The 12,873-nt window shown below is 33.9% G+C and overlaps 2 protein-coding genes across 4 annotated transcripts; one reads left to right on the top strand and one right to left on the bottom strand.

The window, feature by feature from the left end:
* The first annotated feature begins 2,738 nt into the window (after positions 1–2,738).
* On the top strand, positions 2,739–5,065 carry LOC104733104 (putative N-acetyltransferase HLS1). 2 transcript variants are annotated; one of them, XM_010452716.2, is made up of 3 exons: positions 2,739–3,281; positions 3,634–3,809; positions 3,897–5,065. In XM_010452716.2, exons 1-3 carry the CDS (start codon positions 3,120–3,122, stop codon positions 4,768–4,770), a joined length of 1,212 nt encoding a protein of 403 aa, XP_010451018.2. In that variant the 5' UTR covers positions 2,739–3,119; the 3' UTR covers positions 4,771–5,065. The 2 variants fall into 2 exon arrangements, with proteins under 2 accessions (XP_010451018.2, XP_087334044.1); XM_087477918.1 differs by having other exon boundaries at positions 2,983–3,281; positions 3,634–5,065.
* Positions 5,066–7,315: 2,250 nt separating this feature from the next.
* Positions 7,316–11,233, bottom strand: LOC104729407 (phototropic-responsive NPH3 family protein NPY5). 2 transcript variants are annotated; one of them, XM_010448346.3, is made up of 6 exons: positions 10,866–11,148; positions 10,584–10,783; positions 9,649–10,236; positions 9,395–9,464; positions 8,195–9,304; positions 7,316–8,086 (listed from the first exon to the last, which is right to left on the bottom strand). In XM_010448346.3, exons 3-6 carry the CDS (start codon positions 9,708–9,710, stop codon positions 7,577–7,579), a joined length of 1,752 nt encoding a protein of 583 aa, XP_010446648.1. In that variant the 5' UTR covers positions 9,711–10,236; positions 10,584–10,783; positions 10,866–11,148; the 3' UTR covers positions 7,316–7,576. The 2 variants fall into 2 exon arrangements, with proteins under 2 accessions (XP_010446648.1, XP_010446647.1); XM_010448345.3 differs by having other exon boundaries at positions 10,584–11,233.
* Between the last annotated feature and the right edge of the window lie 1,640 nt (positions 11,234–12,873).

Raw genomic sequence — 12,873 nt, 5'->3', positions numbered from 1 at the left:
CAAAAAAAAGTCTTATCATTGTTAGAGACATTTATTGTTTACTAAATATACAGACACTTTTCGGCCTAATGCGCAAGTACTTGGCAAAAGCCGAAAAAACAACAGTAATAAACCAAATTAACGAATTCTCGTTAAACACGTTTATATTGAAGGGATGAAAGGCAGAACCGGGTCCGGAAAAAAAAATGGCCCATTTGAAACCATCCTCTTTGTTTATACTATACTAGTATTGTTTAACTTTGGGATCTTAATTAAGCTTGTAAACTTTTTTTTAAGTTGTTAACAAAAAGATTTCTCTTTATACTTTTAGCTTTAGTAATCTTGTTTGGCCAAACTCTTTCTGAACATATATTTATTGGTGACTATATAAATTGAGTATTTTATATATGTAGCCAACTAAACTATCATCACTATGTTGGTGTCTACTTAAGTGTTTATATGGACCACGGTTTTAAAGATATAAACTTAAAAAATACATGTTTCGATCAAATAATTATAATCGTTGATAGTTCAACCGATTACACTAAACAAACGTTATGTCATTATAAGAGAGTGGACCAAACCCTGAATTTGGGTGCCGATGACGGGATAAAAAAAAAATTTGTGAATATGCTTACACTCCAATTTAAATAGAACAAGCCCGTAATTTGAATGCTTTACTTAATCCGGCTGTTCACAGTCGGCCAAGGGCAATTCATTAATCTTACATTCAGTTTTATTTGATACTTCAATCAGATTGTATGTTCCTAACTACTAGTTAGAATTAGAATAATGATCCATTGTTGTTGTACACGGCTCAACTAGAGCTATCTATGATAATGCCATGATGAATATATTTTAAATATTGATTAATTTTTGTAACATATACTATAATATAGTGCTCGACAATGTCATAATCAGTACAAATTTAATCGCCTACCAACCTGAACTATATGTTATATATTTTGAGGGGCCACGGCAAATGTGCCGTTTATTTTTTCTGCTTATTATTGTTTATAGTTTTGTGCGTGTGGTGGTGTTTCTTGCCTAGTTTCCACTTATACACAATCAAATATCAAGTGGAACTATTTATGAAAAATTATTCTTCGAGAAGTATGGTGACGGAATAATGTAATTTAAGGCTTTCTATTTCTAAATGACGTTAGTAAAAATCTCTAATTAAATTTATCATGACTTTTTAAAATTTAATTATACAGTTGACATTATTGTTACCGTCATATCGCAATGATACATAGTACTAAATATCTATTATTATATCTAACGATTAAGTGTAATCAACTACAAATATAGCTGACGGATGATATTTCGGCTTTTTGAGTATTAAATTGAAGTGTAACCCTCAAATTAGTGATTCTAGTGATGATGATGTTTCACATATAATCACCTCAAAATGCATGTATATATTAATATTATAATATATGTATGTATATAAATGAATACGTACATACTGTATATGATAATCATTTGTCACACATATCATCATATATTGCATGACCAAACTACCCTTAAGAGGAATACGATAGACATGACCTTTGGGAATTTTGTTTTTTTCTTCTAAATGGATTCCTTCGTCTCTTTTAGCCTAATAGTCTTTTGAACATTGCGGTTATTTATAGTAAGATATTTGTTAAGGATTCTTTTCAAAGAAACTATTTTACATTTTATAGTGATTTTTTTATATAAATTAGACACATTTAGTTTCTTATAAATAATCATATTTACGGTACGTTTGTTTTTTCCCCTCTCGCAAAACTAAAGCTACTGTATTTTATTTACGATTTAAACATCTTCTAATTTGGTACATATAATGGAGAAAAGATTAAAAATATAATTAGGTTCTATAGATTGGGTTGAGAGCAAAAATGATTACTTGGGGGATGGTGCAATGCATCAAAGCTGATGATGTGGAACTAATAAGTGTGAATTTATGGGCAAAGGAAACTAGAAAAGATAAAAATAAGAGGAAATCGAAAAGAGATAGAAACCATAATAGTTAACGCAGACATAGCCGCCAGTTTCAACTTCTCACTCCCACTTACAACTTCTCCTTTTGGGCAAGTTTTCTACTCCTACATCAATGCTCGTCTTAATCACCATTACTCTTGCTCATCATTAAGACCTTGAAGCCCACTATTTTCCAAATCTGATTTGGTGGAGGAAAATAATTAAATGCCCTTAATTATGAGCAATTTAAGAGAATTAATTCTACGTCAGAATTTACTTACTAAGTACTATAGACACTCTGAAAATTGAAAGTATATGTGAGAAAATTCCAATTTTGATTAATTATGTGTAATTAGTCCAATAATTAAAATGATAGGATCGTGACCTTTGATTAGTACTACACTTACCGATCTTTTCAACTTCCAATGTAGTAAAATGAGATCTACAAACAAAAGAGTGAGATCGTAGACAAAGACATACCAACGTTAATGACTCCATAAATTTTCTTTCCTTTTTTTGCTTGATTTTATTATCATTTTTTTCGATGATTTATATAAACAAAATTGGGAATCATAGGCGTTTTTGTAAAGCGTTTAGTGATTTTATCATTATTGTGTATGATACTAGTTGAAAATCACCTGTCAACTAGTATCAGTTAAAATCTAGTTAGATATATATATACCTTACCATTAAAAACTAACTAGGAGTAATATTTAAATATATTTTTTTAAAAGAAAAAATAAAAAGGGGAACTGTAGAAACTATAAATAGGAATGAGAAGAAGAACTTGAAACCTCCTCTTTCAATCATGAACTACTCGCCTTCTTCTCCAAACTTTTAAAACTCATCATAAAAAAAAATTAAAAAAGTAGCCGGAAAAAAGAAAAGTCTATTTCTCTTTCCTTTTAAATCCAAATCCTATAAACCTCTCCCTCATAGCTTCTCTGTTCTTTATTACTTATACCTCACGCTATATACTATATATATAAATGCTTCTCTTTCCTCTCGAATAAATCTTTCCTTCACTTCTCTCATTTCCACACTTTTTTTATCTCTATCTATATATTTAAAAACCCTATCTACTTCACTCTGCTTCTCAGTTATCATCATCCTTCTCTCTCTCTCTCTGTTTACTCTGTTTTTTGTTCTCTTCTCTCTCTGTGAAAGGCACAAATATGACGGTGGTTAGAGAATACGACCCGAGCCGAGACTTAGCCGGCGTTGAGGATGTGGAGCGACGTTGTGAAGTTGGACCAAGCGGCAAGCTTTCTCTTTTCACCGACCTTTTGGGTGACCCGATTTGTAGGATCCGACATTCTCCTTCCTATCTCATGTTGGTAAGACATAACAAAACTTCCTTTTTTTTTACTTGTGTCTCTTCTTCTTCCTCCTTGTCCGATTCTTAAGCTCAAAAAACCTAAAAGAAGAAAAACATAGAGCTTAAAAAAAAACCCATTCCCACATATTTGATTTAAGTTCGTTTCTTTTTCTAAATATCATTTCTATTTTTCGTCGATTCTTGATAAGATCAAAAGACTCACCATTTATATTTATTTTGGCTACCAAAACTAACCAAAAAAAGATAAAGTTACAAACTTTATTATTCAATTATTTTTTAAAATGATTGTAATAACGAAAAAAAGACAAAACATATGATAACGGAAAACAAAAATCAAAATTTGTAAACAGGTGGCTGAGATGGGTACGGAGAAGAAGGAGATTGTGGGGATGATTAGAGGTTGCATCAAAACCGTTACATGTGGCACAAAACTCGATTTAAATCATAAACCCCAAAACGACGCCGTCAAGCCTCTCTACACTAAACTCGCTTACGTTTTGGGCCTTCGTGTCTCTCCTTTCCACAGGTACCGTTCCGTTCTAATACTAATCACGATTATGATTATAATCAGAGTTAAACTAATGTCATTAGTTTTGGTTTATTATTATTGCAGGAGACAAGGGATTGGGTTTAAGCTCGTGAAGATGATGGAGGAATGGTTCAGACAAAACGGTGCTGACTACTCTTACATAGCTACTGAAAACGATAACCAAGCTTCGGTTAATCTATTCACCGGCAAATGTGGTTACTCCGAGTTCCGTACGCCGTCGATTTTGGTTAATCCGGTTTACGCTCATCGAGTTAATATCTCGCGAAGAGTCACGGTGATAAAATTAGACCCGGTCGACGCTGAATCGTTGTACCGACTCCGGTTTAGTACAACCGAGTTTTTCCCGCGGGATATTGATTCGGTTCTCAATAACAAACTCTCTCTCGGGACTTTTGTAGCTGTGCCACGTGGAAGCTGTTATGGATCCGGGTCTGGATCATGGCCCGGTTCGGCTAAGTTTCTCGAGTACCCGCCAGAGTCATGGGCCGTGTTGAGCGTGTGGAACTGTAAAGACTCGTTTCGGTTAGAGGTTCGCGGCGCGTCGAGGCTGAGGCGCGTGGTAGCGAAAACGACTCGGGTGGTTGATAAAACGCTGCCGTTTTTGAAACTACCTTCGATCCCTTGTGTGTTCGAGCCGTTTGGGCTTCACTTCATGTACGGGATAGGAGGGGAAGGCCCACGCGCGGTGAAGATGGTGAGATCGCTGTGTGCTCACGCGCATAACTTGGCCAAGGAAGGAGGTTGTGGTGTCGTGGCGACGGAGGTAGCCGGAGAAGAGCCGTTGCGGCGAGGGATACCGCATTGGAAAGCGCTATCGTGCGCCGAGGATCTTTGGTGTGTGAAACGGCTTGGGGAAGACTACAGTGACGGCGTTGTTGGTGACTGGACTAAATCGCCACCTGGCGTTTCTATTTTTGTAGACCCTAGAGAATTCTAAAAGTGTTTTTTTTTTTTTTTTTTTTTCTTAACCCTATAGTTTTCTTAATGTTAAATTAGGGTAATCTCTTTAGTTCTAAGTTGTTAGATCGTTGATGGATATTTTAGTTTTTAGAATTAGTAATCTTCTATATTTTTCTTAGGTACTCTTTTTTTTTTTTTGCTTTTTTGTATTTCATTTTGTTTTTGTGGGTGTTTAAATTAGTGGTAAGAGGCAATATCTCCTACTTTTGGGTTTGTGTCTTCTTGTCTTGTAAATGGATCTAGCTTTTTAAGATACTTTTTCTCTGGCCAAACTAAAACGCCGACCTGATTGTTTTTATTTATTTATAAAATAGAGATAATTTTCATGAACGCACTGATACGTAGAATGATGTAAGTTGTTCTCTGTTAAAGACTGTTAAACACTTAAGACGATGATGATGTGGAGGAAAAGAACTATTATGAAAGAAAATATATTAGTTTAGTTGTATCTTTTAGGTGGGTTTTTTTGGAACTTAGTACTTTGCTAATTCGAGTTTGATCATATTGATAGAGAGATATTGGAGAATAGAAACACCTTTTGTGATATCGCCTAGCTAATCTTACGTGTAAATGACATGCATATCAATGTCATGGACCACACTTTTTTCTCCAAATATGGTCCTAAAAGATGTTCAACTGATAGATTTATATGTTTCTTTTGTTGGTTTGCGGTTGCATGATGAAACCTTTGAATCGGGTTTGAGAACGTGTCCCTGTCCGAAAGAGGTCTTGTCGAGTCGAGAGCACCGATGGAGTCAGGGAAAGTTTATACCTAGAAGGTCCTTTGATCATCACATAATAAGACATGTGGATAACTTCAATCGAGGAGTGATACTTTGTGTTTGTGGATTAGATTTATGTTATAACAAAAAAAAAAAAAAAAAAAAAAAAAAAAAAAGATTTATGTTATAACGATTGGTATATACATGTTTGTATGTTGACCGTAGGTTTGTTTTTTAGTGTCGTCGTTCGTTAATTTATGATTACATTTTGTATTTCTTCGGCATTACATAAGTGAAAATGAATGTGTTACTAAACTTATATGTATGTAACAACGAGACAATATCTAGATGAAGTGAGTTCAACTAGTTAAAATGGTGTGGTTTTAATTTTATTGGATTCAACTATATGCCACATCACATATATACTATTAAAAAATATATTTGTTTTAGTTTTAGCTCATAAAAGAAAATCTAATGGAAGTTAGGTTATAGTCTTCACGGAGTTCTCAAGTAGACGATCATGTGAATCTCAACTCTCAAGGATACTAAAGCATGCATATATTAAGCACTAGTATTATTATTTTTTTTTATAAAAAGAAGGTTTTATCAAAATTTTAAGAATGGTAGTTTCTTCTCAATCAAATCAAGGAGATCCGTATATTTTATATATTGACGTGACTCGTGTGAGTCCACAAAAGCACTAGGATAACAACACCTAGAGAACAAAAGCAAATCGATGATTACTTAAATAGCGTACTCATGACTCATGAGTACTTAAATAGCGTTGTTCAACCGATGATTTACAACTCTATGGTGAATGAAATAAGTTTTGGTTACAACTATGTTCTTAAGAAAAATCTACCTAAAACTTGTAAGCCTTCTTCGATTAAAGTGATAAATATTTTGTTTAACATTAAAATCAATCATTATTTGAAAGATATCCATAATACATAGAAATGTGGGCGTGTTCAGTGAGGAACACCCCACGCAAACATCTCATTCTCATCCCATCCCCCACAAAAATCCGGGCGTGATATTTATTCGAATGGAATATTCATTATGCGAGTGCGTCCGTAAGGAAAATGATGTAACAACATTAGTGAACCTATATGTATGTATATTTTTTTGTTGTATATAGGATAATTTTTTTTTAATGGAAAAGAAAAGGAAACGACGAAGAAGATTTTCAGCACAATGACGGTGGTAAGTCAATTTAAAGTAACATTTTTTTGTCGGTCTAAAATTATGGGTTACTTTTGCATTTTGTCATTTATCCAAATTTTTACAGGGAGCTTCCAAATAATGTAATGTCTATCTGATCCCAAAAAAAAAAAAAAAAAATTTTTTGAATTAGAACGTTATTTTAGTTTTTGTTAAGATATTAAAATACTTTATTAGTGCAATATAGTTTTTTTAACATACTTTTCATCTATTTTATAAATTTAATATCTCAAAAATATACAAATTTAATTCAATTTTTTTTGAACAGATTTGAATGTTAAAATTGATGTTAAACGACACAATGGAAAAAATAGCTTTGAATGTTAAAAGGCTCCGTGATATGAAATAAACGACTTGGGCCTTAGTCCATAAATTTCGATACTTGGTTACTTGTCTATACGCAAGTAACAAAATAACGTCAGTCTTGCATAAATTATTTCGGTTTGCTCTGTTCATTACGAGTTTACTTATTAGAAGAGGTTTTGTAAAGCATTTTTCCAACAAATTGTTTTAAAAAAAAGACTTATTATGTTATTGTATAATCATAAAAAACACAATTTTTGAAAAATTAAAAGAGACTTTAGACCTAATTTCTCCTTTTTATTATTATTTGAAGAACTTTTTTTTGGTTTTAAACACTTCCATTTTAAAGTGACAACAAAGCAAAAAATAAAACCATACCTACTAAGGAAGAAGAACATCACAAAGAGAAGAAAATAGTAACATCTGAGAAATTGGATCTAGCAAAGAGAGAAATAAGTTAGTAATTGGATAAACATTTTATAGCACACCTAATTCATCTTTTTTTTCCTTAGCTTCTTGCTTCTTGATCCTCCTGGGCTAATGTTTCTTGCTTGTGGAAGAAGAAGACTTAGAGTCATCATTAATAGAACCAGGACTCGAAGTCCCTGAGCTACTCATCATCTCTCCACTTCTGTCTTTACCAGACCAAAGCTTCGAGAACACTCTAGAAACTCCCAATCCTCCTCCTCCTTTCATCAGTTTCCCTTTGTTGTTGTTATTCTCTTGTTGATTCTTTGCGAGTCTTAGACTTGCTAATTCACCTCTCAAGGCTTTGATATCCTCTGTGTCCCAACACTCTGTGTCTTCTTGATCAGTAGTGTTCGTCGATCTCGAAGCCGGGATGATAATCTCTGGCGTGCTGTTCCCTGTAGATGATGAACCGTTGTTGTTGGCTCTTACCTGTTCAAAGAAGAGCACTTGCACCACCACACGCATTGGTAATCTCTCGTTTTGAACTGCGTGTGCGCATGCTTCTGCTGATAGCTTTCTACAGTCCATTAGCCTGCAGATTCTCTTCTTCTCGCTCTTGTTCATCTCCGGATGTTCCTGATGAGAGATCATCATTTCAAGAAAAAACAGATTAGTAACTTAATCAACTCTTGACTTTACACAAATCTTGAAACTATGTTTATAGACTGAGTTGGTTCTTTATACCTTAAGGAACATGTCGATTGCGCGATAAACTCCATCATGAGACTGTCTAGGAAAGCTGGAGACCATATCCGCGAGTGAGAGGAACTTCTGAAGAGGCAAACTATCCGAGTCCCTAGACTTTTCAGCTAAGTAACCATCGACAAGTTTTGCAACTGATGCTTTAGCGGTTAAATCATCCTCTCTCGGGTCACGAGATTTCAAGAAAACCTCAACCAAGCTATGCATCAACTCAACATCATAGAGCAAAACATCACCCAAACTAGCCTCATCTAACCGTTCACCAACTCTGTTCTTTAACCCGGTGACTTCATCACAACCAAGAAAGATCGAAGCACGTAACAACTTAGTCAAGAAACTCGAAGAAACGCTGCGTTTCTCATCAGGGATCAGCTCAATGATCGAATCAGCTAAAGCTCTGTACTTGGCAAAGTCAGTGATCTGTACAGAACTGTTTTTGCTGAATCCAGGAATCCTTCTAATCGCATACGCGTGCAACGCTTCTCCGATAACGTCTGCTGAAACGTTCCCTCTCGCTTCGATTGTAGCTATTGCTCGTTTATACAAATCGATATGAAGATCACAAAGATCCTCAACCCACCAATCTCTAGGAACAGCCTGTGGTTTCCTCAAACCATTATCAAGATTCTTCTTCTTGCTGTAAGTATATGACCATTCGACTTTCGAAGTATCAATCGAAGCTCTTGAGGCGATCGAGTCAAGACATCGTCCCGTTAGCTTCAACTCTTCAGAGTATGGAGACAGAGCTCTCGTGGTTTGAAGCACGATGATCGAATCTTTCCAGCTTTGGAGTATGCTCGAGTTCAAGAAAACCTCAATCTTGTAAACAAGGTTACCTTTTTCGACGGTTTCATACATTTCAAGAAACTCAGCGGCGCAGCGAGCAGCGACTACGTTGTAAGCGTTTAGAGTAACGGTCATTCCATAACAGAATTTAGCACAGATCTCGAATGAAGCAGGACCACCGGGAATATCAGCTATCTCAATCTCGTCTTCATGATGATGATGAATCTGATCATCTTCATTGGATGACGATGATGTTGTTGTTGTGATTAGCTTCTGCAACCTTGCGCTTTTCGACAGCAACGGAAACTGAAAACATATTAAAAACACATGATCAATCAAAGTTACATACTGTGATTAGGATACACAAAAGATTGAATATTTTTTTCAGTGTTTTACCTTGTGAAGATAGAATTTGACATCCCCAATGATGACAACAACATCTGTTGCTAAGTCACTTGCTACATACCTTTAAGAACCAGAGATTAACAAAGTAAACTGTCAGAAAAAAAAACAAACACAAAGATCCATATTGTTGAGATGTTTACAGATCAATAAGCTGATTACTTAAATTGGATTTCAGACATAACCAACATTGTAATAACCAAAAGAACCAAAAAGAAATAAAAAGGTAAAGATTGAGAAACACAAACCTAGCATTGTCTCCTTCGGATTGAAAAGAATCAGGTTTGGATCCAAGTTTCATGAACTTCATGGTGAGAAAACTAATAGAAGAGAGGGATCTCAAGAAAGAAAAGACTCAAAAACTGTGTGTGTGTATTATCACTCTCCCAAAAAGCTTTCTTGAGTCAGAGACTTAAGGAAACAAATGGTAATGGAGGAGTCTCACATCTCAAAGAGAACATTGAATAAAGAAAAAGATTATATAGAAAAGATAAAAAAAAAAACTTAGAGATGCACAAAACACCCACTCAAAGCTCGAATTTACTGACAACAGACACACACACAGAGAGGGATAAACTCTTTTTAATAATCAAAATTCTTTTTTTTTTAATCTCAGTTTTCAAAGTGCTTCACACATTCACAAACACAGAAACACGTGAAACCCTTTTCTAATTGTTTTTATAAGTCGACCAGACCAGACCAGACCAGACCACTGTGTGAAAACTTTGTAAATTCTATAGTAGACAAACGAATCCAAAGCTTGAATCTTTTTGTGGGTGGTGGTGGTGATTGCAAAAGCGTCGTCGTTTAGTATAGTACTAGTGACCCTGGCCCCTCTGCAAGAATCAAGAAACAAGAGAGAAAAATTGAAGATTGCCACTAATACAATAGACAAGATGAATCAAATCTTTTTTGGATGTTTGCTAAAGAAAGAATCTAAAGAATACAAAACTTGACATTAGTGGCAGAGGAGGTCGTTTATGGTACAAGAGGACTAAAACTAAACCAAAAAGAGTTATTTTTTTCTTATTTACATCAAGAAGAATCGAATAAATAAAAACCCTAAGATGATCCTTCAATTGCAAGACTTCAAAATACAAAAAAGAAGAAAATAACTTGTAATAGCAAAATTGTCTAAACCCACAAAATTCGAAAAATCAAAATCTAAAAGTTTGTATAATACCTCAAAAGCCAAGTTGAGTTCTTCTCTCAATCATGAGCAAACCACCACTAGTACAAAAGTCTAATTGCTATATAATCTTTCTTCTCTTCTCTTCTCTCTCTGCGTATGTATAAAAGAAAGAGCCCCACACAAAATTGAGAAAAGAGTATGAGCTGTGTTGGTTGGTTCTTTCAACTTTAAACCCAAGAACGCAAAATGCGCTACAAACCAAAAAAAAAAACAAATCAGAGAAGCCTTTTTTCCTCTCTTCTCGAGTTCAGGTTTGATGATAAAAGATTCTACCTTTAATTTTTTTCTTAAACGATAAAACAGTGACCTTTCGTTATAAAAAAAAAAAATCAATACTTTCTTTGAAATCGAGAAAAATAAAGAAGAGGAAGGAGCCAAACATTAAACTGAATGAAAGAGAGATGGAGACGAAGACGAAGAAGAAGAGAAGTCTCTTTTTTTTTTTTTTTTGTGTGTAGAAAGAGAAAGGAAAAAAAAGAGAGAAGGGGCACGCGAAATCTGACAAAGCACTAACTTGGTGTGCCCCCTTCTCTTCAGACAAACTTACCTTCTTTTCAGGATATGTTTTCTCCTTTCCTTTTCATTATCTCTCTCTCTCTCTCTCTCTTCTCTTTTCCTTTTTTCTCTGCTTTTTTCTCATCAATCACATTATTATTTTTACTACATTATTTAGCTAAATATATACTATTAACAATAGTTTAAAATATTCATTTAGAATATAAATCTAACTAAAACCAATTTCTCATATTTTTGTGGATCTTATGATACTAGAGACTAGAGAGGATCATTGTTACAATAGTTTATGAATTTGTGAGTCAATCAAAGTATATAGATAAATAATTAAAAAAAGTCAAAGAGTTTCTAAACCTATTTGGACCTAAAGATATGTTTTAATTTTGTTTTGGGTCGTTGCAGAAAATCTTTTCGAATTAGATTCACTTCGAGTTTAATTTTGTAGATCCTCAAAGATTAATACTAGTTGAGATGCCAAAAGGGTGAGATTGATGCATGTGGCAGCCAATAAGAATCCAATGAATGCAAGCTAGCTTAAAGAAGTTAGTTAATTAAGAAGTCGATTCATTGCTCTTTCATCCCCTTCACATGGTTTTATACTACATCTCTCACGAATCTCTATTCACATTATCCAATAGATTTCCCCTCTTCTAAGTTTATAGTATTATTTTATTTCTTTTTTGGTTGTCCTTTGATCAGATTCGATTCTATAACTTCTGAAACTTGCAGATGATTGATAAAGCAAATGTCTCTACGTCATCATCATGGATAGTTGAATGATCAAATTCATGGATCGATCGACGTGTAGTTGTAATATTTTAAGAGTGTTACTATTAAGGAATAAAATGTTGATGATATTGAGTCTTAATTAGTAAAATTGTTTTAGAGTTTATAAATAAATTCATAAGAGTTTTCTAAGAAATATTCGTGTGATTATAGCAAACCACATGGCCTAAGATTGCTAAAGCAAGTGGCATAAATTTTGAACTGCGCAAAACTAAAAAAAAAAAAAAAAAAAAAAATAGGAACAAGAGCTAATGATGATTCTCTTTTGTGTATTTTAACTTGGTTTAACATTTCTGAATATTTAGTTTTAATCAATATGAAACTCACCTTTATTTACGGCATGCAATATTTTCTTATTAATCAATGTGTTATAAAATTATAATTGAATATTTGAATATAAGCTATATACAGTCATTGTTTTCCGGATGCATGTATCAATATTCTAAGAAGTTTTTTTTTTATCTCATATCGTATTATCTTCGGATGCGTTTGATGTAACTTGTTATAATAATGTTTAGCAAATGTAATGATTAGAAAACTAACATAATTTTTTTTATCAGAATTTTCTTTCCCAAAGTATTGAACGTTGTGAAACGATAGGGAAAGTCGAAAGCTACATGTTACCTAATTACAATATGTCAATGTGGACGAGTACTCGTGTGATTATGGGAACCACCAAAACGTGGTCCATTCATCCCCCTTTTTAGCCAGCCTTTATCTCTTCTTCTTTTTTTCCCAAATCTCCTTAGTTTATATAACTTCGTACCAAATTCTTTAATTCTTATTTTATCAAAAGTTGTATTTGATTATCAAATTAAAGTGATCGATCATACTCATGTTGGAATCCATGTAAAAATCGTTTTCGATAGTCGTCACTCGTTACTCGTTAGCTTTGTTTTCAACCGAACGATTAAATTGGTACAAGAGCATGCATGTTCATTCATTTGGTTAGAAAAAATTATATTTCTTTTTTCTTTTTTTC

This window comes from Camelina sativa, chromosome 12 (genome assembly GCF_030686135.1).
Source record: "Camelina sativa cultivar CO46 ecotype springtype chromosome 12, ASM3068613v1".
Lineage (NCBI taxonomy): Eukaryota > Viridiplantae > Streptophyta > Magnoliopsida > Brassicales > Brassicaceae > Camelina > Camelina sativa.
The sequence above is the reverse complement of the archived record's forward strand: the minus strand, read 5'-3'. Positions and strand labels throughout refer to the sequence as shown.

Coding starts and splice junctions, on each gene's coding strand:
- LOC104729407 (XM_010448345.3), bottom strand. CDS start 9,710: ATGAAGTTCATGAAACTTGGATCCAAACCTGATTCTTTTCAATCCGAA. Junction 9,305..9,394: donor TCAAATTCTATCTTCACAAG/GTAAAACACTGA, acceptor ATATGTTTTCAG/TTTCCGTTGCTGTCGAAAAG. Junction 8,087..8,194: donor CAATCGACATGTTCCTTAAG/GTATAAAGAACC, acceptor ATCTCTCATCAG/GAACATCCGGAGATGAACAA.
- LOC104733104 (XM_087477918.1), top strand. CDS start 3,120: ATGACGGTGGTTAGAGAATACGACCCGAGCCGAGACTTAGCCGGCGTT. Junction 3,282..3,633: donor CTCCTTCCTATCTCATGTTG/GTAAGACATAAC, acceptor ATTTGTAAACAG/GTGGCTGAGATGGGTACGGA.